Source organism: Oryx dammah, unplaced genomic scaffold (assembly GCF_014754425.2).
Source record: "Oryx dammah isolate SB20612 unplaced genomic scaffold, SCBI_Odam_1.1 HiC_scaffold_7, whole genome shotgun sequence".
In the NCBI taxonomy this organism is placed as follows: Eukaryota; Metazoa; Chordata; class Mammalia; order Artiodactyla; family Bovidae; genus Oryx; species Oryx dammah.
The window spans coordinates 18762369-18786897 of record NW_024070191.1 but is presented as its reverse complement, the minus strand read 5'-3'; the positions used below and the strand labels follow the sequence as shown (position 1 = coordinate 18786897).

At 45.0% G+C, this 24529-nt stretch overlaps 1 protein-coding gene across 1 annotated transcript in view; it reads right to left on the bottom strand.

Annotated features, from left to right (window-relative positions):
* The window catches only part of MTMR7 (myotubularin related protein 7), a 107155-nt gene that overhangs the window by 34673 nt on the left and 47953 nt on the right, over positions 1–24529 (bottom strand). The window contains exons 4-6 of the mRNA XM_040243153.1: positions 20250–20407; positions 10268–10396; positions 2504–2638 (exon numbers count right to left, since the gene is read on the bottom strand). Coding sequence (XP_040099087.1) covers positions 2504–2638; positions 10268–10396; positions 20250–20407 — 422 coding nt within the window. The remainder of the gene's footprint in view (positions 1–2503; positions 2639–10267; positions 10397–20249; positions 20408–24529) is intronic.

The following is a 24529-nucleotide window of genomic DNA, read 5'->3' as shown; positions in this document are numbered from 1 at the left end:
AATGGATCAGCCTCCAACTTCTTATCGCCGAGAGCAAACACACTGAGTGCTAAATATACCCTTCAAATCAAATCCTTTGGATTAATTTCTTTTAAATCTGGACTACGCCTGGCTCAACAGCTGCCACATTGCCCAGAAGGTTTACATAACATAGTACACACTTGGATCACTGGCCCTTAAATCAGCAGCCAAATCTGTTTGCCTCTATTTAAATCTGCAAAAACAGGATTGGAGAAGGGGAGCCTAATTCACTTTAAAGCCCCTGTCTTTCCATCCTTTTACTATTATTACTATTATTTGGCCAAGTGGTATGCGAGATTTTAGTTCCTCAGAGTGAAAGTTGCTCAATCATGTCTGACTCTTTGCCAACCCCACGGACTGCAGCACACCAGGATCCTCAGTCAGTGGAATTCTCCCAGCAAGAATACTAGAGAAGGTAGCCGTTCTCTTCTCCAGTGGATCTTCTCAACCAGGGATCACACTCATGCCCCCTGCAATGGAAGCACAGAGTCCTAACCAATGACTGCCCAGGAAGTCCCCGTCCTTTTCTTATTTTGTCTTTAGCCTGTGTCTCTAAGACAGGCATTTGTGCAGTCGTCTCTGACTTCAGAAATTCAGAGCAGCTCCACTAACCTGACGCAAGAGGCAGAATGAAGACGGGAAAGCCAAGGTGAGCAGGATGACGAAGCAGAGAGAAAAACACACATTGAAAGAGAGCTGCTGTAAAAGACAGAGATTTTCCAGCCTCTTTCAAGTAAAAATCCTCAAGCAGAGAAGCTATTTCTCCCCCAGTCCAAAGCCTCCTCCCTGTTGTGCTTTGAGGACTTTTCTAAAAGGAAGGGAATCCTTTACCTGTCATCTACTAGAGGTGATCGGCTGGAATCCGGTGTGTCCTTGATCTGCATGGTTGGTCTATTCTGCTTGTGTCTAAGAGGCTTCACTGCCCTACCCTGCCCTCCACGGCCACCCCACAGTCGCCCGCCTGTTAGACCATCCAGGACTGTTCTGAGGTCAGTGATGGAAGAAGTCTTAACTACGAGTCTTCCTTCTAACGAGACCGTGCATCACAATATTTGGTGACATGGGGCTCAGAGCAGCAGCAAAATTGCCAGGGTCTGGGTCAACCACACAATGGGCAGTATCCAGTTTCCATGATTTCCCTTATCCGCCGTGAGTACAGACCCATGTCTGCAATTACCCACTCCATGGTAACTGGTGTTTAACATTTTGAAGACATTAGTTCTTTCAACCTTTTTATGATTAAAATTTTTTTCACACTATAATTTATAAAAGAAAAGTTTGTTAAAATCCTCCTCTCACCCCAAAGGGGGGAAAAAAAAACCACCAAAAAACCACTGTTAACAGTTTAATATATATACCCTTAAACTTTTTTCAGTGCATAGAATAATGTATAATTTTTATAATTACTATTACATACCTGGAATTATGTTATCAATTTCTGTAGCTCACTCTTGCTGTTTCACAGTACATCTCGAACATTATTCTGTACCCACATGGAGCAAGAACATGTACCCTTCTCTCTTATCACTTACAGATCCAGGTATATTTTATTCATAACTGGCAAGAAATTCCAATGCCAAATGTGTTGAATTAATGGCCATATTGCTGTCACCTCATTTTATCCTATATCTTCCATGCCCCTCTTCTCCTTGGAATTCTACTGCTGCTAAGTCACTTCAGTCATGTCTGACTCTGTGCGACCCCATAGATGGAAGCCCACCAGACTTCCCTGTCCCTGGGATTCTCCAGGCAAGAACACTGGAGTGGGTTGCCACTTCCTTCTCCAATGCATGAAAGTGAAAAGTGAAAGTGAAGTCGCTCAGTCGTGTTTGACTCTTAGCGACCCCATGGACTGCAGTTTACCAGGCTCCTCCGTTCATGGGATTCTCCAGGCAAGAGTACTGGAGTGGGTTGCCATTGCCTTCTCCTGGAATTCTACTAGATGAGTGCTTATCCTTCCAGATCTTTTTATGTTTTAACTGACATTTTTACCTACCTATAGTTTGCTGTTTTCCATAGGCACAGTAATATACATATTAATTTGTAACTTCTTTTTTTAAACTTAACATTACATTTTGGAAATCCTTCCATGTCATAGACATAGTGGAATTAACTACAAGCTGAATTTGCAAGGGAAGAGGTGAACATCCCATAAACACTTAACTGTGGGGATTCCACAGTGAATTTCATACCTCTAGAGAAGAAAAGGTCCTTTTGTGAACAAACCAAAGAATAACCTGGCGCGTTTAGGAGAGCGACCTCCAGTATCACACCACACTTTTGTCGTGTGCACGACGTACCAAGCACGAGGCTCAGAGCTGGGAAAGATCCAAAGCCCCTGCCATCGTCAGGCCCTCCCAGAGCTCAGGGCCCCAGGAAGCAGGTGGGCAGGTAGCTTCTATGCAAAGGGAAACGGCCCCTCGGCAGATGGTGCTCCCTAAGCGGGCGAGGCAAAGACATGCATCGGTGTGGCGACACTCACCTTGGGCCGAGTGTCCACGACGTAAAGGAAGTCGCTTCCTGGGTTGGCCTTCCTGATGGCCTGTAGCATCTGCTCATCCTCCAGGCAGCGGGCGCTGAAGCCAGACAGGGGCTGGCTGCTCCGGCAGATGGAGGCCTGTGGGGAGAGGCCGCGGCAGCAGGGCCGCATCAGGCAGCGGGTCAACTGCACCCCCCCCAAGACCCTCAGGACCGTCACCACAACAAGGGCCGCTCAACCCCACTCCCCAGTCTACTTACACCCCTGGCTTTTGAAAGTATCAATGCTTTCAGGAAATCGAAGTTGGTGTCTTTCTAACTCAAAAAACCATTACATGGGCAAGCAATGCAAAAAGCTTCTCTGAGTAACAACTAGGATGCATAAGCATGGGCTTCCCAAGCGGTGCTAGTGGTTAAAAAAAAAAAAAAAAAAACCCTGCCTGTCAGTGCAGGAGACATAAGAGACCTGGGTTCCATCCCTGGGTGGGGAAGATTCCCTGGAGAAAGAAATGGCAACCCACTCCAGTATTCTTGCCTGGAAAATTCCACAGACAGAGGAGCCTGGCGGGCTACAGTCCATGAGGTCACAGAGAGTTGGACGTGATTGAGCGTGCACGAATGCAAGGTTGTTTAGGTAGGATCCAAAGGATGAAATTGTAAAACCATCTAAGTAAATAGTCTACTCTGCTTGACACCACTCCATCTTCCTGCGAAAGTAGAAATATAAAGTAACTCTTCTCCTAAAAATTATAAAAGTTACTTCTTTAGTGTTTCCATCATTTACTAGCTCACTTAGAAACATCACAAAACCCTCAGACTGATTCTCATCCTAAATGGGGGAGTGTTCATGGTGACAGACCCCAGGCTGCTGCCAGTGTCTAAGGACAGGAGGCTCAGACCCCGGCTGATGCAGGTGGGTTAGAAGCAAGGGCTTCCTTGGGAACCAACCTGTGTGCTGTTCTGCGATCTCCCTGTTCTGTGATTCCAACAGAGTATGCTGAACTGTGGCTCAGGGCTTCCCTGGTAGTTCAGCTAGTAAAGAATCTGCCTCCAATGTGAGAGACCTGGGTTCGATCCCTGGGTAGGGACGATCCCCTGGAGAAGGGAAAGGCTACCCACTCCAGTATTCTGGTCTGGAGAATTCCATGGACTGTATAGTCCATGGGGTCACAAAGAGTTGGACACGGCTGAGCGTGTCCACTTTTTGCCCTGGGTGAAAGTTCACTTTCACTTTTCGCCCTGAACTGTGGGACAATGTACACAATAGCATAAACATCCTTCTGAGTTACTAATGGGTGAGTATGGCCACAACCTCGCAGCTATGAAACTTATACTTTTGTGGCAACGTACTTCCTATGAATTTAGATTTTAACACTTAGATTGAAGTCAAATTGCCAAATACAATTTAGGAATGACTCTTTCAAAGAATCTGCACTGAGCCTGGGTACCCATGTGTATGAGGGCAGAGGTACCCCCTGGCTCAGGGAAAGGGGCAGTGCTTAGGAGGGAAACCTCCCCTGGAAAGAGCCATGGAACAGCCCGTTCCAGCGCCCACATGCTGGACTCCATCCTGGAAGGCACCCCGGCTCTGAGTACAAGTGCAGCTTAACTGTCCTCCAGGCTCATCCCAGGGCTACTCAGCCAGGCTTGGGTTTCTCCAGAGAAAGGTGAGCTCTGAGGCTCCTCACTGGAGAAGGCAGGATATTTCGTACTAACTACATGATCCTCAGGTGGCGCTAGTGGTAAAGAACCCGCCTGCCAATTCAGGAGACATAAGAGACATGGGTTCGATCCCTGGGTTGGGAAGATACCCTGGAGAAAGGCATGGCAACCCACTCCTGTATTCTGACCTGGAGAATCCCATGGACAGAGGAGCCTGGCGTGCTACAGTCCATGGGGTTGCAAAGGGTCCGATACAACTGAGGCAACCCAGCATGTGAGTGCACGCGTAGACACACACACACACATATGATCCACACACACATAGACACACACACACACACACACACACAATCCTCCAGCTGATGGAGGACCTGCTGGCAGGATGGAGAATTGCAGACTTTTCTAACAATTGCTAACAGCACCCGTCTGAGGGTTCCAGCACATTCTGTAACAGAGCGGCAATTACTGAGGGGCTCCGGGAGCCCTAGGCCTGCAGCCAGAATTCAGGAGCGGGGTGCCTGCAGAGTGGGAAGCAAGGCTTTAAAAGGCTGTTGAATTTTTGAGTTGCTGGCAACAGATGTCCAACCACAGGGTGGAGGAGGAAGGGCCCGGGGCGTCTGACCACAGATGGGCGGTCAGCCAGCAAGAGGAGGGCCAGGGGCTAGGCGCTTGATAGCAGAGACTGTCGGTGGGGGGGTGGGGGGGTGGGGGTGCTCGGGGACCACAGGCCAGCTGCATCCTGTGCAGAAAGCAGATCCTCACAGATGGCTTTCATGGAGCTGCACACGGGCTCCCATGTCTTCTGATGTTTAGAGGGGTCGGGTCAGCCACCCCCTTTGACCGAGCAGAGAACAGTTCTGACCTGCTTAATCTGGGCTAAATAAATGCTAATTAAGGACTGCTATCATCAGGCAGCTTCTCAGATCCTATCAGAAGAACTCGATGGGGAAGAGAACATTTTAAAATGAGAGTTTGTCCAAGCAAGCATGTAGCACACCAAAACTCACTCAAGTTGTGGGTCTCCCGCTCTGAAATGAAGCCAGTCAGTGACAACAACCATGACTAATTACCTCCAGGCCGAGAAAACTGCTTTCAGTGAAGGGTTAAGTCAGAATAGAGTTCTACTATGAGATGAATAAGTCGATAAATTAAGCAAGATATATTAAACAGACTACATTTTAATATTTTGTAGTTACATTTTCCTAGTAATGTACAGATGGGCTCCAAACAGACTTCGTCACCGACTAAGTGATTACTGGCACACTGCTGTACACTTGGTACAGGGTGGGCAGTAACCTCAAGGTGCCTGTGTCCATCCTACACACACTCTGAATCTCACCATTACCTGGTGGCCTGTCTTACTGATGTCAGCCACATGAGAGCAGAGACAGAATGCAATTGTAAACTGTCACGCGTGTGTACCATTAATAGAGCTACTGATTAAAACAGCCAATGTTTTTTGAATGCTTCCTATATGGTGGCCACTATTATAAGAACTCTGTGTATTCTTAATCTTCCCAACTACCATATACATTAAGATCTATTATTTGCTCCATTTGACAGATGAGACAACCAACGCACAGAGAGGTGAAGTAATTCTCCCGAGGTCACACAGCTAGTAACTGGGGAAGCCAGGAACTGAATACAGGCAAAATTATTTCCTGATCCTGGATTCTGAACCAACACAGGACAGCGTCCATGTATGTAAATAAGTCAGGAAGCATGATACAGAATTAAGATGCAGGATTCAAAAACATCTGGCTTTTAACTCAGCTGGTAAAGAATCTGCCTGCAACGCAGGAGACCCTGATTTGATTGCTGGGTCGTGAAGATCCCCTCGAGAAGGGAGAGGCTACTCACGCCAGTATTCTTGGGCTTCCCTGGTGGCTCAGATAGTTAAGAACCTGTCGGCAATGTGGGAGACCTGGGTTTGAACCCTGGGTTGGGAAGATCCACCGGAGGCAGGTGTGGCCACCCACTCCAGTATTCTTGCCTGGAGAATCCCCATGGACAGAGGAGCCTGGTGTGCATGGGATTGCAAAGAGTCAGACATGACTGAGCGACTAAGCACAGTGCTCTCACTTCCTTTATGATCTTAGGTGATTTACCTGCCATCTCTGAACCTTGGTTTTTTCCACCTTTAATATGGATATAATAATAATAACAAAACTACAGAGTGGGTAAGGTAGATAACGCACCTAGAACTATGCCTGACGCAGTTAGTTTCAATTAACATTATTTATAAAAGGAGGGCAAGATGGTCTGTATTATTCTTATGAAAAAACTGCCTCTTTGGAAATCTTCCAGAATTGGGTTCTCCTTGGTAACAAGGTGCTATGTGAGGAATGGTATTTAACTAGAAAATGTGATACTTACTCACAGGCCTCAGTTCTACTGGCATCACCGACTCAATGGACATGAGTGTGAGCAAGCTCTGGGAGTTGGTGATGGACAGGGAAGCCTGGCGTGCTGCAGTCCATGGGGTCGAAAAGAGTTGGACACAACTGAGCAACTGAAGTGAAGTTCTACTGGAGCAGGAATACATACTCAAGTCTAAAATGTCTAAAATCACAGAAAGGGACCTCCCTGGTGGCCCAGTGGTTAATAATTCATCTGCCAATGCAGGGGTATGGGTTCGATCCCTGGTCCTGGAAGATTCCACATGCCTTGGGGGCAACTAAGCCCATGCACCACAGCTACAAAGCCTAAGCTCTAGAGCCCTCAAGCCACAACTGCTAAAACCTGTGCTCCTAAAGCCCATGCTCTGCAACAAGAGAAGCCGCGGCAGTGAGAAGCCCCGCGCATCCCAACTAGACAGTAGCCCCTGCTCCCTGCAACGAGAGAGCCTGCATGCAGCCGTGAAGACTCAGCACAGCCAAAGTAAATGAATAAATAAATTATTTAAAAAATAAAATCACAGAAAGGAAGAAACACAGGTCAGCAAACTTAGGAACTTTACTTTTCACTGCAGACCACCTGGTTGGAGGGTGGGTTTTGTTTTTGCTGAGCAACATCATCAAAAACTGCACTGTTACTTCCCGTGTCTCCCACAGAACCACAGAAATCCACCTTCACTAATGAGGACGCTTTCCACTATAAAAATCCCTGGTTACCTCGGACGCATGACATAATTAACCTGGATATTAAAGTTTGAGTTAGTCACTCAATGAAAAGCTAGTGGAGTATTTATTGGGTTTGTCTTAAGAGTGGGTGGAAGATCAGGGACTCGGCCTTCCCAAAGCACAGAAATATTTCCTCTCAGTTCAGATTCCGTAAAGACTGGACGTTTCTCTAACCCGACTTTGGTTGCAGTTGGTTTTAATTTACCTGCTTTACTTAACTGACCTCGTGCTTAGTTGCTCAGTCATGTCTAACTCTCTGTGACCTCACTGACATTAGTCTACCAGGCTCCTCTGTCCATGGGATTCTCCAGGCAAGAATACTGGAGTTGGCTGCCATTCCTTCCTCCAGGGGATCTTCCTGATAACGGATCAAACCCGGGTCTCCTGCATTGCAGGCAGATTCTTTACTGTCTGAGCTACCAGGGAAGCCCTGAACAATGTTATAAACCCACAAATTTGACTGTATTCCACCTGCAGCATAGATGTTAGATCCCCGGGCTAGGAGAGTGGGCGTGTATCTATCTGCACATGAAGTATCTCCCTGGGGCAACTGGATCCTTTAGCCACACTTAGAAAACATCTCTATTCTGCACCTTGTAAGAGGGGCTAAAACTTAAAGGGTACTGTCTGCTTTACATTTTTAAGTTCAGGAAATCAATTATTTTGAACTAAAACTGATAGCTGTGTGAGTTCATTTCCAGGCTTGGAGATCAAGCAGAGGACAGCAGCCGAGAGCGGGAACGGGCTGATGAGGGTCTGACGTCAGCAGGCAGAGAGGCCAGCCTCTGCGGTCTAACTGCTAAAAATTCTCTCCCATCCTCAGACATGACATATTTGCCCTTTATGATACTCACACTGACCAAAAAATAACCCCTTTTCTCAAGAAAATCCAACAGAAGGAAAAGAGGCAGGATAAGTGCCATGCTCGCGCTTTCAATATCCAGCACATCCCGCCCGCTCTGAAATAACAGTAAAAGATCCGCCCTTCCTCTCCTCTCTTACTTGTTTACCAGTGGATGCTTCAAAAAAGGGTACGCGTTACTGGCAGCCTGAATTCAAATATTCAATACAGTATCATGAAATTCCACAGCCCTTTGCAGCCCATCATTTAAAAAAAATAAGATTCACATCTTTCTTTTCCTCTCACCATAGCACCAGCTGTGTGTAGGCTGAAATATATTAGGAGTCAAATAACATACAACATTGGGCTTCCCAGGTGGTGCTAGTGGTAAAGAGCCCGCCTGCCAGTGCAGGAGACTTAAGAGATGTGGGTTCGATCCCTGGATTGGCAAGATCCCCTGGAAGAGGGCCCAGCACTCACTCCAGTGTTCTTCCCTGGAGAATCCCAGGGACAGAGGAACCTGGCGGGCTATAGTCCACGGGGTTGCAAAGAGTCAGACATTTCTGAGCGACTTAGCAAAGCACAAAACACAATATAGGACATTAATGAAGTTACTTGCCTTCTTCAGACCGTTTCAGAGGAGTGAGAATAACACCATTTGTATCATTTTAATTAACAGAATGTACACTGCTGAATGAATATTTCCCTTCAAAGTGGGCAACACTGAAGGCCATACGCTTTCTCTGGCCAAGCTGGCATTGCTTGGAGTATTTTCCAAAGCCTCCTTTTAAGAGCAGACATAGGACTTCCCTAGTAGTCTAGCGGTTGGTTCCCGAATGCCTTGGGGCAACTAAGCCCACAAACCACAACTACTAAAGTCCACGCACCTGGAGTCTGGGCTCTCCAACAAGAGAACCAGCACAGTGAGAAGCCCGCACAACACAACTAGAGAGTAGCCTCCACTCACAACTACAGAAAGCCTGCACGCAGCAACAAAGATCCAGCATAGCCAAAAATTAAAATAACTTTTTTTTTTTTTAAGAAAAGAACAGACACAGACCCTGCCCTCCATCCTGCCTATAGGTCCATGCATGGCACACACACTTACACACATCTGCTGCAACTGTCAGGCTCCTCTGTCCACAGTATTTCCCAGGCAAGAATACGGGAGCTGGTTGCCAGTTCCTACTCCAGGGGATCTTCCCGACCCAGGGATCGAACCCATGTCTCTCGTGCCTCTTGCATTGGCAAGTGGATTCTTTACCCTTGGTGCCACTTGGGAAGTCCCCATCAAAGTGTTTTGAATTAAAGTCAAGTGCCTGTGTGCATACATGCTCAGTCATGTCTGACTCTTTACGACCCCATGGACTGTAGTCCCCCAGGCTCCTCTGTCCATCCAGGCAAGAATGCTGGAGTGGGTTGCCATGCCCTCCTCCAAGGGATCTTCCCCACCCAGGAATCAAACCCGGTCTCTTACATCTCCTGCACTGTCAGGCAGGTTCTTCACCACTGCACCACACAAACTTTTTCTCCTGGCTAAAGTCAAATGACTTCTAAAGCAGGGAGCTGAGACCATTCTTTTCTTCCCAAATTAGCTTCTGTGTCCTTCAAAGAAATGGAAGCATAGATTTTGGTTGTTTACATGGTTACCTGTAAGACTAGGTTTTCTCACCTGCCCTGTGCAGTTCTAACCAACAGGATGTGAGCAGCTCACACATATTACACATAAAAGGCACTAGATGCTGGAAATAAATAAATATATATATATATGCCATTTAAAAAAAGATAAAGAGTCTGCCATGACTTTGAGGGCTTTTCTAAACCAGGCATTGCAACGGTGTGGCCACAGAGAGCCTTTCAAGGTGACCGGTTAGAAGAGGACGTGCTCACTCAGATGATTAAGTCTAGGAGTGTTCTGCCTCCCGTTCCTTTACTGTCAAATAAACACGGGAGGCGGCCAACGTTCACAGGAGATAAGGCTCTAACACAAGTTGTGTTGTGCCACACCACACACACAGCAACATCCACACACTTGAAAAGGAATTCAAACCCACACACAGGGCAGAAGGCCCCTGGAAAAAGGCCTGTTTATGATAAAAGAAGAAAAGCAAAGCCTGAAACAAAAGCATGCCTTAAGACTTACGTGGTTATCTTTATAGTAGTAAGAAAGGGCAGGAAATCGCCGTCTGCTCCGGAACTTGGAACTCCCCACTATGATGTGTGCCGTGGCCGACCTGGGAACGTACAGTTCCGTCGGGTAGGAGTCACAGACCTGGCGTGGAAAACACAAGGGGTGTTTAGGCCTCATCGTGCTGTGCAAACTGCCACCAGGAATTCCATCCCACCGGGCTTGCGGGTGGCACACTTCAGTTTTCTTCAGTTACAGAGCCCCTGCAGAGAAAATGAAGCTCTGATGCTAAGAAACCACAGTGAAACAGGGTCAGACACGCTTTAGCCTCCTGCCCTTGAGGCACTGCCCCTTACCTCCCAGAGCTCTTCAGGTGAGTGGGAAGCAAGACAGGGACCAATGGGCGTTTCTCCCATCAAAAAGGGAAAAGCAATTTTGCATCCTGGCAACTGAGGAAATGTCAGCTATCTGTTCAAGATAGCCCCACCCTGGGAGACGATGTCCTCCTCGGGGCCCCTCTGTCCCCGGCACGTCCTCTGTGTGCTCCCATCTGAGGAAACACCCGAGCCAGTGTGCTCTCTGGACCCCTCTTTCCCTCCAGCCTCCCAAGCTCACCTTCAAGGCCAATTCAGGGCCTCTCCCCCAGACTTTCTAGCATGCCACCCCTCACCCATGCATTATAACAGCGTTCTGCTTTTTATGTGTCGCTTTTACAAATGGTAAGAAATGAGTTACCCTTTCTTCGCATCCCTGGCAATGATTTCCCCCAGTGGAATCTCTGGAGCCTTGGAATGATCTTGGGAATTTTATCAGAAGTTAGGAGTTTAGGGGACTTTCCCTGGTGGTCCAGGGGTAGGACTCCACTCTGAGCTTCCAATACGGGGTGAGGGGGAACCGGGCTTTGCTCCCTGCTCAGGAAACTGGGTCCACACATTCCACAACTAAGAGTTCACATGCTGCAACGAAGTGCAGCCAAATTAATAAATAGATGAAAACTTTTAGAAAGCCATCTTAAAAAAGGAAAGCAGGGGTTTAGAACGCGGTTCCAGTTTGCCAACTTTATGACTTTCGAGAAATCCAACTACTGAGCACTTGCTACTCTCTGAAGACTGACAGGGAACAGAAATGACATCGCCCGGGGCCGATACAAGGATCAAATCAGGTAACACCCACAAGACTCTTCACCCATTAGGTCTGACAAAAGTGGAAGTGGTGGCAAGAGTAACAGTAGTTAACTTGTTGCTAGACACATCATTTGCTTTGATATCGGTCAACCCATCTTTTGGGGCTTCCCTGATAGCTCTGTGGTAAAGAATCGGCCTGCTAGTACAGGAGACACAGGTTTGATCCCTGGTCCGGGAAGACCCCCTGGAGGGGGATGAAATGGCAACCCACTCCAGTATTCTTGCCTGGGAAATTCCTCAGCAGAGGAGTCTGACGGGCTATAGTCTGTGGGATCGTAAAAGAGTTAGATGTGATTTACTGACTAAAATAACAACAATCCCTCTTTTTGCAACAGGAGGATCATTTGAATGGCAGTTCCTAAACTTTATTTCCTAGAAGTCAAGCATCCTCTTGGGCATTTGAAGGCGAGTCCTCAGGCAGGTGCAGCAGCAGGTGAAATGCTGTGTGCACGTCCTCTGTCCATTTCGCCTGCCCTGACCACTCTGAACCTCAAGGCAGAAGGGCATGAAAATGCACCACAAAGCTCGCGTCAACTGTTCTGTGCTCAGGTCCTCCCTCGCCTGCCTCCCCGCTTCTCTTTGTTACCAGACTGGGCACCACGCTGAGCAGGAGACGGAAAGGCCACTGAAGTGACACTCTCAGGCCCGAAGCATTTCCCCAAAGGCGTTTTAGGAAAGATTACCAAAGACATCCACGTGGGCTCTGGCACTGAGACTCGGGAGGAAAGTCCCAAGAATGGATGGTCCAACCTACTTGGAACCCGAGCTTTTACTGGAATTACTCCCCCAGACACTGCCCTGGCGTCCCCTGCAAATCCAGTGTCTGAACCTCTCTCGAGTCAGCAGCCAGGACATGACTACACGGATTCAAGAGACGTGTGGTCACTGCATCAGACTTACTACGTTTTCTTAAAATAACACTTTTAAAAAGGAAATCAGTAGGTTTTCAGAAGTTGGGAATTACCCACTTTCTTTAACAGCGCTGGTGGGGGGTTCGGTCGCTAAGTCTTGTTCAACTCTTGCAATCCCATGGACTGTGGCCCACCAGTCTCCTCTGTCCATTGGATTTGCCAGGCAAGAATAATAGAGTGGGTTGCCATTTATTCCTCCAGGGAAATCAACCCTGAATATTCACTGGAAGGACTGATGCTGAAGCTCCAATACTTTGGCCACATGATGCAAAGAACTGACTTAAAGGAAAAGACTCAATACTGGGAAACACTGAAGGCAGGAGAAGAAGGGGACAACAGAAGATGAGAGCTTAGATAGCATCACCGACTCAATGGACATGAGTTTGAGCAAACTGCGCAAGATGGTGAAGGACAGGGAAGCCTGGAATGTTGCAGTCCATGGGGTCACAAAGAGTCGGACATGACTTCACAACTGAACAACCACTACCACCAAGGTGGACAAAAGTAAATTCATCCCTGCTCACATGAAAGCCGACAGCACTTTCCAGAAAGCGCTGACGGGTAATGCTTTTGCAACAAGCTCACACAGCTGAAGTTAAAATTATGACAATGAATAATACAAAGCACAGGGCAATTTATGCTGCCAGATTCCGAGACTACTCAATGTGCCCCCCGAAAGTGTGTCTGGCCTGGAAAATCATGTAAGAAAATTCAGGGAGAAAATGAGAAGTTCAGAAAAATGGGAAATGCTTCTCTTTGGAACTTTCTTTATATTTATTCTGCCTTAGACAACTGAAGTGGATTAAGTTAAAAACATTCCTGCATAATATTTTTATTTTAATAAGGGAGTGATTTGCTTTGTCTTCCACTAAATAAACCCTCCTGCGGTGCCTACATGTCTTACTTGGCCTGGTCAAGAAGAATCTTTGGGGGTAATTCATTCACTCATTCAACAAGTTTTTTTAAATTGAAATATATTTGATATATAACACTGGATATTTCAGGTGTGGGTGCATGCTTAGTCACTCAGTTGTGTCTGACTCTTTGTGACCCCATGGACTATAGCCTGCCAGGCTCCTGTGTCCATGGGATTCTCCAGGCAAGAATACTGGAGTGGGTTGCCATGCCCTCCTCCAGGGAATCTTCCCGACCCAGGGATCAAACCAGGGTCTCCCAACATTGCAGGCAGACGCTTTACCCTCTGAGCCTTCAGGGAAGTCCTATACTATCTGAGCCACCAGGGAAACACAATTTCAGGTGTTCAGTTCAGTTAAGCCGCTCAGTTGTGTCCTTCTCTTTGTGATCCATGGACTGTAGCATGCCAGGCCTCCCTGTCCATCACCACCTCCCGGAGCTTACTCAAACTACTCAAACTCATGTCCATCCAGTCAGTGATGCCATCCAACCATCTCATCCTCTGTCATCTCTTTCTCCTCCGCCTTCAGTCTTTCCAGCATCAGGGTCTTTTCCAATGAGTCAGTTCTTCCCATTAGGCGGCCAAAATGTTGGAGTTTCAGCTTCAGCATTAATCCTTCCAATGAATATTCAGGACTGATTTCCTTTAGGATGAACTGGCTTGATCTCCTTGCAGTCCAAGGGACTCTCAAGAGTCTTCTCCAACACCACAGTTCAAAAGCATCAATTCTTTGGGGCTCAGCCTTCTTTATGGTCCAACTCTCACACTCATACATGACTACTGGAAAAATTTTAGCTTTGACTAGATGGACCTTTGTCAGCAAAGTAACATCTCTGCTTTTAATATGCTGTCTAGGTTGGTCATAGCTTTTCTTCCAAGGAGCAAGTGTCTTTTAATTTCATGGTTGCAGTCACCTCAGCATCTGCAGTGGTTTTGAAGCCCAAGATAATAAAGTCTGTCACTGTTTCAATTGCTTCCCCATCTATTTGCCATGAAGTGATGGGACTAGATGCCACAATCTTCGTTTTATGAATGTTGAGTTTTCAGCCAGCTTTTTCACTCTCATTAAGAGGCTCTTTAGTTCTTCTTCACTTTCTGCCATAAGGGTGATGTCATCTGCATATCTGAGGCTATTGATATTTCTCCTGGCAATCTGGATTCCAGCTTGTGCTTCATCCAGCCTGGCATTTCATAAGATGTACTCTGCATATAAGTTAAATAAGCAGGGTGACAATATACAGCCCTGACATACTCCTTTCCCAATTTGGAACCAGTTCATTGTTCCATGTCCGGTTCTATCTGTTGTTTCTTGACTTGCAAACAGATTTCTCAGGAGGCAGGTAAGGTTGTCTGGTATTCCCATCTCTTTAAGAATTTTCCACAGTTTGTTGTGATCCAAACAGTCAAAAGCTTTAGCATAGTCAATGAAACAGAAGTAGATGTTTTTCTGGAATTCTCTTACTTTTTCTATGATTCTACTTTTTCTAAATGTTGGCAATTTCATCTCTGTCCCTCTGCTTTTTCTAAATCCAGGTTGAACATCTGGAAATTCACAGTTCACATTCTGATGAAGCTTGACTTGGAGAATTTTGAGCATTACTCTGCTAGCGTGTGGGATGAGTGCAATTGTGCAGTAATTTGAGCATTCTTTGGCACTGCCTTTCTTTGGGATTGGAATAAAAACTGACCTTTTCCAGTCCTGTGACCACTCCTGAGTTTTCCAGATTTGCTGACATACTGAATGCAGCACTTTAACAGCATCATCTTTAGGATTTGAAATTTCAGCTCAGCTGGAATTCCATCACCTCCATTAGCTTTGTTCATAGTGATGCTTCCTAAGGGCCACTTGACTTCACATTCCAGGATGTCTGGTTTTAGGTGAGTGATGACACCACTGTGGTTATCTGGGTCATGAAGATCTTTTTTGTATAGTTCTTCTGTGTATTCTTGCCACTTCTTCTTAATATCTTCTGCTTCTGTTAGGTCCATACCGTTTGTTTCCTTTATTGTGCCCATCTCTTCATGAAATGTTCCCTTGGTATCTCTAATTTTCTTGAAGAGCTCTCTAGTGTTTTCCCATTCTTGATCTTGTATTGATTACTTGGGAAGGCTTTCTTATCTCTCCTTGCTAGTCTTTGGAACTCTGCATTCAGATGGGTATATCTTTCCCTTTCTCCTTTACCTTTCACTTCTCTTCTTTTCTTAGCTATTTGTAAGGCCTCCTCAGACAAGCATTTTGCCTTTTTGCACTTATTTTCCTTGGAGATGGTTTTGATCACCACCTCTTGTACAGTGAACCTTCGTTCATAGTTCTTCAGACACTCTGTTTATCAGATCTAATCCATTGAATCTATTTGTCACTTCCACTGTATAATCATAAGGGATTTGATTTAGGTCATACCTGAATGGTCTAGTGGTTTTCCCTACTTTCTTCAATTTAAGTCTGAATTTGGCAATAAGGAGTTCATGATCTGAGCCACAGTCAGCTCCCAGTTTTATTTTTGCTGACTGTATAGAGCTTCTCCATCTTTGGCTGCAAAGAATAGAATCAATCTGATTTCGGCGTTGACCATCTGGTGATGTCCATGTGTAGAGTCTTCTCTTGTGTTGTTGGAAGAGGGTGTTTGCTATGACCAGTGTGTTCCCTTGACAAAACTCTATTAGCCTTTGCCCTGCTTCATTCCGTATTCCAAGGCCAAATTTGCCTGTTACCCCAGGTGTTTCTTGACTTCCTACTTTTGCATTCCAGTCCCCTATAATGAAAAGGACATCTTTTTGGGGTGTTAGTTCTAAAAGGTCTTGTAAGTCTTCATAGAACCGTTCAACTTCAGCTTCTTCAGCGTTACTGGTTGGGGCGTAGGCTTGGATTACTGTGATATTCAATGGTTTGCTGTGAAAATGAACAGAGATTCTGTCGTTTTTGAGATTGCACCCAAGTACTGCATTTTGGACTTTTTTGTTGACTATAAGGGTTACTCCGTTTCTTCTAAGGGATTCTTGCCCACGGTGGTAGATATAATGGTCATCTGAATTAAACTTGCCCATTCCATTCCACTTTACTGATTCCTAAAATGTTGGTGTTCACTCTTGCCATCTCCTGTGTAGAACATATTAATTTGATATATTTGTAGGCTGTAATACGACTGCCATCATAGTGACAATTAGCACCTCTATCATGTTACACGATCATCCTTTCTTTTCAGTGGCAGGAATCATTAAGTTCTAGTCTCTTAAAAGTGTGATGATTATAACAGAATGTTGATGTCTATCAACAAATTTTTACTGAACATGACGTACTATGTGCCAGGCGTTAGGTTAGGTGCTAGGGCAGTAACGAATAACAAAAGAGTTACTGGCCCCAAAGACTGCACATTCCCCGAAAACCTGATCCTTGTTGCCCTGGTTACCACCTCCCAGTAAATGCATTTACCACTACAGGGCAGTATCCATCTGAGAGGCCAGCCATGGCATTATAATCAGACCTCTGTACTTCCTGAGGGTCCGTCACACAGCTGAGCACTTTGTCAGGAACTGTGCTATATCTACATAGACAGCTGCCTTCTTAAGCATTTAGGACCTAAAATTTACTTCAAGGAATTAATGATGTAATAGGGAGAAATTTATGATGTAACGTAGGAACAGCATGAAATGATTTCTATAGAAATAAAATAATACATAATACATAAACTACAGCTGTAGAGAACTGACATAAACAAGATTTTTTAAAATTACTGGTTTGGGTTATACTTTCAGTTTTATTCGAAGAGAAACAGATTAAAATTTTAACCCGGTAATGAATGCCCATTATTTTATTTAAAGAAAGACCATTTTAAGAGTTAGGTACAGGGACTTTCCTGGTAGGCCAATGGTTAAGACTTCGCCTTCCAATGCAGGGAGGGAGTAGGGGTTCGATCCCTGGTGAGAGAGCTAAGATCCCACGTCGCGTGGCCAAATAAACAAAACATAAAACAGCAGTGATACTATAACAAATTCAATAAAGACTTGAACGATGGTCCACATTAAAAAAAAATCTTTAAAAAAAACAAGAGTTAGGTATAAAAGGAAATCTTACCTTAGAGAGACTACCCAAAGCAAATGTCTTATAAAAAGGGATAAGAGCAATGCTGATAAAAATGATGCTGGTGACAATTAGCTTGGAGAGAATAGGGCAGCATTGGTTCTGGAACCTCAGTTTCAGTACTCCACATATGGAGTTGTTTCCACCACAGGCAATAGCTTCTTCTCCAACAGATGACACCACTAGCCCCACTTTCATCAAGGAATTTGTGAAAAGAAAGAAGTAACTCTTATAAAAGAAGGAAGGAAAAAGCAGATGTTTTTCTCACCTACGAGGTTAAAAGCAAAAGTAATGGATGACAACATAACCTTCCCAATGGACTATTAGTCAGAACTAGTTTGACAGAATTAACTTTTATTATATTTTCTAAGCTGGTAACAAATAAGGGTTCATCATCTTTGTCTCATTTTAACAACAACTGTAAAAGCAGAAAATCCCCTAGGGTTTCACCTTTTCTGTTTCAGCACAATTTGCTGATTGTTAGTTTATGTTTGCTATCTATTACTTTTGGGAAAAAGATGCTGAGTAACTCATGTTTTGCCGTCTCTACATGGTGGGACTTGAGTGACTAAATGTGAGTCATGTTTGCGGTGTTAAGTCTAGAAGGAAACCTCATCAGACATAGGAAGAACCTGTGTTTCCAAGGAAATACTATTCCACAGATGCGGCTTAGACTCATTTTCACCCTCACTCAAGGATGTGTCATGTTTTTAAAAAAATGTTTTTAATTATTCAATTTTCTATACTACTCTTGGATTTTCCTTCATTTTGTTCTGCCTCTCTTTTTTTTTTTTTTTTTTTTTTTAAACCAATTATTTATTTATTTATTTTTGGCTGAGCTGCATCTTCGTCGCTGCTCACGGGCTTTCTCTAGCTGCGGCGAGCGGGAGCTCCTCTCAGCTGCGGAGCACAGACTCTCGGGCGAACCCCGGCAGTTGCGGCTTGTGGGCTCAGTAGTCGTGGCGCACGGGCTTAGATGCTCCGAGGCATGTGGAATCCTCCCACGCCTTCCAGGGACTGAACCTGTGTGCCCGGCTTTAGCAGGCGGATTCTTAGCCCCTGGACCACCAGGCAAGGCCTTTCCTTCATTTCAAGGCTAAAAATCCACTGCAAAGGTCGGCTTTAGCGGCGGAACAAATTATTACATTAGCCGGATACTTTATAATGGTTAAGAGAGAAAGGGCACAAATGTCCACTCACGGTGTAAGGTTATTACTGCTAGATTTAAGTGCCATTAGGAAGAAAAGTCAGTATCCTCAAAGTGGCCATTCTATTCCAGATAATCTATAAATTCAAGATATTCACAAGAGGGCTTCCCTGGTGGCTCAGTGGTCAAGACTCCACCTGCCAGTGCAGGAAACACGGGTTTGATCCCTGATCTGGGAGGATCGCACATGCTGCACAGCAACTAAGCCCGTGCGGCACATCTATTGAGCCTGTGCCCCCCAACAAGAGAAGCCACCGGAATGAGAAGCCCTCATACGACAAGTAGAGAAAAGGCCATGTAGCCGCAAAGATCCAGCACAGCCAAAAATAAATAATAAAGTTATTCAGAAGAAAGATGTGGGAGGACCTGACCGTTCACATATTTATTGACAGCAACATACTCACAATATGTTATATGAAGAAAAGCAAGACACGGGCACAGGTAGTATAATTCCATTTTTGTTGTATGTATTTGAACCGTTCTTTTGCCTCCACATTCTCCAATTGTAAACAATGAAATCCATTACTCGTGTAAGAAAAAAGTTATTAAACTACGCAGATGAGAAAAAAGTGACAAGTTTAAAACCTACTAGAAGAATATGGGCTTCTCGGGTGACACAGTGGTAGAGAATCTGCCTGCCTATGCAAGAGACTTGGGTACGATCCCTGGGTTGGGAAGATCTCCTGGAGGAGGAAATGGCAACCCACTCCAGTCTTTTTGCCTGAAAAATCCCATGGACAGAGGGGCATGGTGGGCTACAGTCCATGGGATTTTCTCCAGGCAAAGAGTTGGACATGACTGAACACACACAGAAGAACATTAGGGCAATGAGATACGAGCTGTTTGTTCCTTTTTCTCTCTCTTTTGCAAATTCTCTACAATGTTCTGACTGTACTTTCATTACTGGAAACACTATGAAAATTAATAGGGAAACCAGCCCTGCTTTGCAAGCCCACCCTCAGGGAGAATATGAATCACCCCTGCCCCCCGCCCCCACATCCCTCCACCCTCCATTCCCTCTGGAAGTGCAGACATGTTTCTCCACGGTTCTCCAGGGAAGCCTCTTGGTGACCTTGTGTACCAATCAAGAGTTCAGGGAGCCCAGAAGGAGCTGGTGCCAAACTGCCATCAGAGCCTCTGCGACTCCCTACTCATCACTCACTGAGCTATAAAAAGACGGGGCGGGAGAAGGGAGGCCCTGTCCCGAGGGCGCCGCTGGGCCTCTCTGGGGTTCCACTCCTTCAGCCATCGGAGGGGATGGTCTCTAAGGTGGCTTCTTCAAACTTTCTGATCCCAGATGCAGGTGGAAAATACAGCTGGCAATACCCAAGGGAGACCTGGAAATTCCACACATCTGTACCCACAAGAGCCATCGGAACAAAAGGAGAGCTAAGAGAAGTCATGCTCAGTTCTGTGACATCAGGGCTTCATCTGGATTAAGTATCTTCATTTCACCAAATGGGCTTCCCCCATGGCTCAGTGGGAAAAGAATCCGCCTGCGATGCAGGAGATATAGGAGATGCGGGTTTGATCCCTGGCTTGCGAAGATCCCCTGGAAGAGGGCATGGCAACCCACTCCAGTATTCTTGCCTGAAAAACCCTATGGGCAGAGGAGCCTGGAGGGCTACAGTCAAAAGGGTCACAAAGAGTCGGACGTGACTAAGCGACTAAGCACTCATTTCACCAAATGCCTCCACTCACCCTGTACTCTCTATTCACGTCGCTGAGCTGCCAGTAATCATTAGGGAGGCCCATGCGCTTGTATTCTTCCCTGAGATCGATCAGCATCCAGCCTTGTTCCCTTTCTTCTCTATCCAGCTTGGGGTTGAATGAAAAGCAGTATAGCTCCTCGTATTTCACTGCAAAAAATAAGGGAGAACAAAACCAAATCAAGTCAAAGCCACAACCAAATCCCCCCAAGAACATTCTGTCCAGGCTGGAGAGGCCAGCCCAGCTACTCACCCTCGGGACCCTCCTAGAGGCACCCCATCTCTATGGTGGGACCACCCACCTCCTCCCAACAATGACAAGACCTCAGGACAACCGAACAAAAGTTTAAAAGAACTTCTTTCCTTTTAGGAGTGTGACCTTCCTCATCTTGTGGGGTTTTTTTTTTTAGTTTCTTTTGAAAACTAATATATTTTCAGACCATATAAAATATGGAGCTTAAAAATGAATTAAGAACATGTTTCTTACAATATTTAAGACATGGAAGTAAGCTAAGTGTCCACCAACAGATGAATGGATACAGAAGATGTTTTATATATACATACATACATACATACATACATACTACACCCACACACATATATACACCCACACACACATATATTAAAAAAGAATATTATTCAGCCATAAAAAATGAAAGATTGCCATTTGCAGCAACATAGATATGGATCAGAGATTATCACACTAAGTCAAGCAGAGAGAGACAAACATTATATGACATGACTTTTACATGGATTCTAAAAAACAGTACAAATTAACATATTTACAAAACAGAAACACACTCACAGACATAGAAAACAAACCTATAGTTACCAAAGGGAAAGGAGTGGGAGACTTAAGAGTGTGGGATTAAACAAATACACACCACGACATATAGAATAAACAAGGAGTTACTGTATAGCACAGGGAACTATATTCAATAACTTTGTAATATCCTACAAAGGACAAGAATCTGAAAAAGAACATAAAGGCATAACTGAATCACTCTGCCATACATCTGAAACTAACACAATATAGTAAATCAAAAATAGTGCAATTTTTTTTTTAAAGGACATACATATTCCTTTGACAACCAGAACTCAGTCCGTTTATGTAAGTCGAGCTCAAGTTTGGGATGGCTTCTCAGAGTTACAGAGAGGCCTGGCCACTGCCGTGTTCTAAGGCTCAAATAGCGTTAAAAAAGAAATGATAAAACAGTTGGAAAAAACTGTGGAGTATATTTAAATATTTGCACTGAAAACACTTGAACTTTCAACAACTACATAAATGTCAGAATTGTACTGTTTTCACAGTATTTCCAGGATTCATTAAACGAGGTCCATTCATAGTGCATGGCACACAGTCCACGAGTGGTGAGTTGAAGGATATGCCATGACAGTCTTCTTTCAGGTCTGCCAGACCGTCTCTGACTTTGGGCATCACCGTTTATGCTTGCAAGGCCAGGCCTGACAGCCGTTCCCAGCAAGATCGAGGACTGTGGTTCTCTTGCTCTGGCCTTGCCACATTGAGGGAGGCAACTTAACCAGTGCTGCCCAACACAAATACAGTGTAAGCCACGTGTGTCATGTAAGATGTCCTTGGAGTCACACGAAAATTGTAAAAAGAAAGTGAAATTAATCTTTACAGTATATTCTATTTAGCCCAGCATATAGGCATCATTCAACATATATGGCGTACAGTACCTATTAATATTTTTCACATTGTGTTGTACTGTCTTTGAAATTCTGTGTGTGTTTCACACTGAACAGCACATCCTGGTTCAGACCAACCACATTTCAAGCCCTCGATAGCCCCATGTGGCTAGCGGTTACCTTCTAGACAGTGCAAATCGAAGCACTTTTGGTGATAATAAACCGTGGCCGATAGTCAGTGAACCCTTGTTTCATTCCAGATTCTCTTCTGATGAAACATACTGACGGGCATCTAGTAGGCATCATCACAGGTCTCCTTGCAGAGATGAAAAATCCAAGGCACAGGGAGGCTCGGCAGAGTCCCCAGGGTCACACAGTGCGCAGGTTGGAGTCCGCTATACAGCGCATGTGCTGCCCCACCACACCTGCTGCCCCTCAGAGGCAGCCGCTTCTCCCTTCCCCCCACGCAGGCCACTTTTGTATACTTTCTTTCCAACCATCCCGCTAAACTTCCTTTTCATTTCTCCAATAGAACTGTTTCTCCTTAAAGTTTTCTTAGATCATTTTTACTCCTTCATGTGTCAGTGGTATTCAGCATGAACAACTGAATGCTCCTAAACATGCATCTGAAGGTCCAACAGGGCAAACTAGCACCAGCAAACGGCCGCAGTCACACACAGGCGGCCTAAGGTCAAGACTGTTTCCAGCTTCTTTTACTATTACTATTGAAATGACTCACCTACAGGTATGACCACCTGACTGACTCATTGGAAAAGACTCTGATGCTGGGAAAGATTGGAGGCAGGAGGGGAAGGGGGCAACAGAGGACGAGATGGTTGGATGGCATCACCGACTCGATGGACATGAGTTTGAGCAGACTCTGGGAGATAGTGAAGGACAGGGAAACTTGGTATGCTGCTGCTGTCCATGGGGTTGCAAAGAATCAGACATGCCAGAGCGACTGAACGACAACACAAGTATGGTAAGATAAGGGTCATATTTTAAGTACTAGACTTTAGCATTAGGCAGGTGTTCTTTCTTGCAGAAAAAGAAGCAAGAAGAGTAGGGTTTATCAGTGAGATGAGCTATTTTCTATTTTAGTGTCTCTTGATGTCATATTTCCAATTTGAGAATTGAGCATACAGTTTCAACAAAGAAGAACATGCACACGTGCACAAACATGCACACACGCGCACACACACACACACACATGCGCACACACACACGCACAACGTAGACACTTCCAGTAAAAACAGTTTCTTGCCATTTTAGCAAATTGAGCAGACAGCATATAAAATTGACATCCAGTTCTGGGAATGGTTAGCCTGACACCAACATATGTTTTCCATCTCTAAGTACCATTTTCATGACTCAGGCTTCTGATATCATAATGTTAACCACAAATGCAATTTGTTTAAGAAGCCAAAAGAATCTCTTGAGAAAGCCTCCGTTCCCTCAGTGAAAGGCGTGCTAAGGAAGATGGGGAAATGACAGAAGTTAAGTTCCCTTGGTAAAATGCCTACACATAGGTTTAAAGGTAGAAGAAGAAAACCACTCTATGACTACTGATGATTTTCTGTGTTTGGGATCATTCTTGCTATCATTAGGAAGAGACAAGGAAACCGCACATAAATTGATGCAAGAATAATTTGTAACCAATATTAAGATCACTCTTGAATTGGGAGCCATCAGAATGGGTTTCCATTAAAATAACAAAATTTTCTCTTTCAGTTATTTTTAAGGAAAAGGGTGATCGACTATACCTTTGGCCCAATTTATGTAAAACTCTTCATAATGGCAGAGAAACCCCCATTTTTGTCAGTCAAAGCTCAGTTTTGTTAATGTAGGCAAGCTTCTCACCCAGAGGCCACCAGGAGAAGCCCTCAGCTACAAACTGCCTACTCTGAGAATGTAAAAAGTACCATTAACATCGATTCAAGGTTTACTGAACATTCCCAAAGTACTTCCATCTCCTGCAAAATATATAGCAGAATGTTTAATAATTAAGATCCAAGAGTCGTGGGTTCAATCCCTGGATCGGAAAGATCCCCTAGAGTAGGAAATGGCAACTGGCTCCAGTATTCTTGCCTGGAGAATTCCATGGACAGAGGAGCCTGGCGGGCTAAGGTCCATGTAGTCGCAGAGAGTCGGACATGACTGAGCAACGAAGCACAAGGTCAGTTAAGGAAGGTGAGATAAGGAAGGAAAGGGGAAATTCACCAGGAGTCACCCATCAGAAGGACAGGTATGTGGGCTTTAACTTTATTAAAATTTTTTATTTTGTATGGAGTATAGCCAAGTAACAATGTTGTAATAGTTTCAAGTGGAGAGCAAAGGGACGCAGCCATACATATACATGTACCCATTCAAGGCTATGGTTTTTCCAGTAGTCATGTATGGATGTGAGAGCTGGACTATAAAGAAAGCTGAGCACCGAAGAATTGATGCTTTTGAACTGTGGTGTTGGAGAAGACTCTTGAGAGAGTCCCTTGGACTGCAAGGAGATCCAACCAGTCCATCCTAAAGGAGATCAGTCCTGAGTGTTCATTGGAAGGACTGATGTTGAAGGTGAAACTCCAATACTCTGGCCACTTGATGCGAAGAGCTGACTCATTGGAAAAA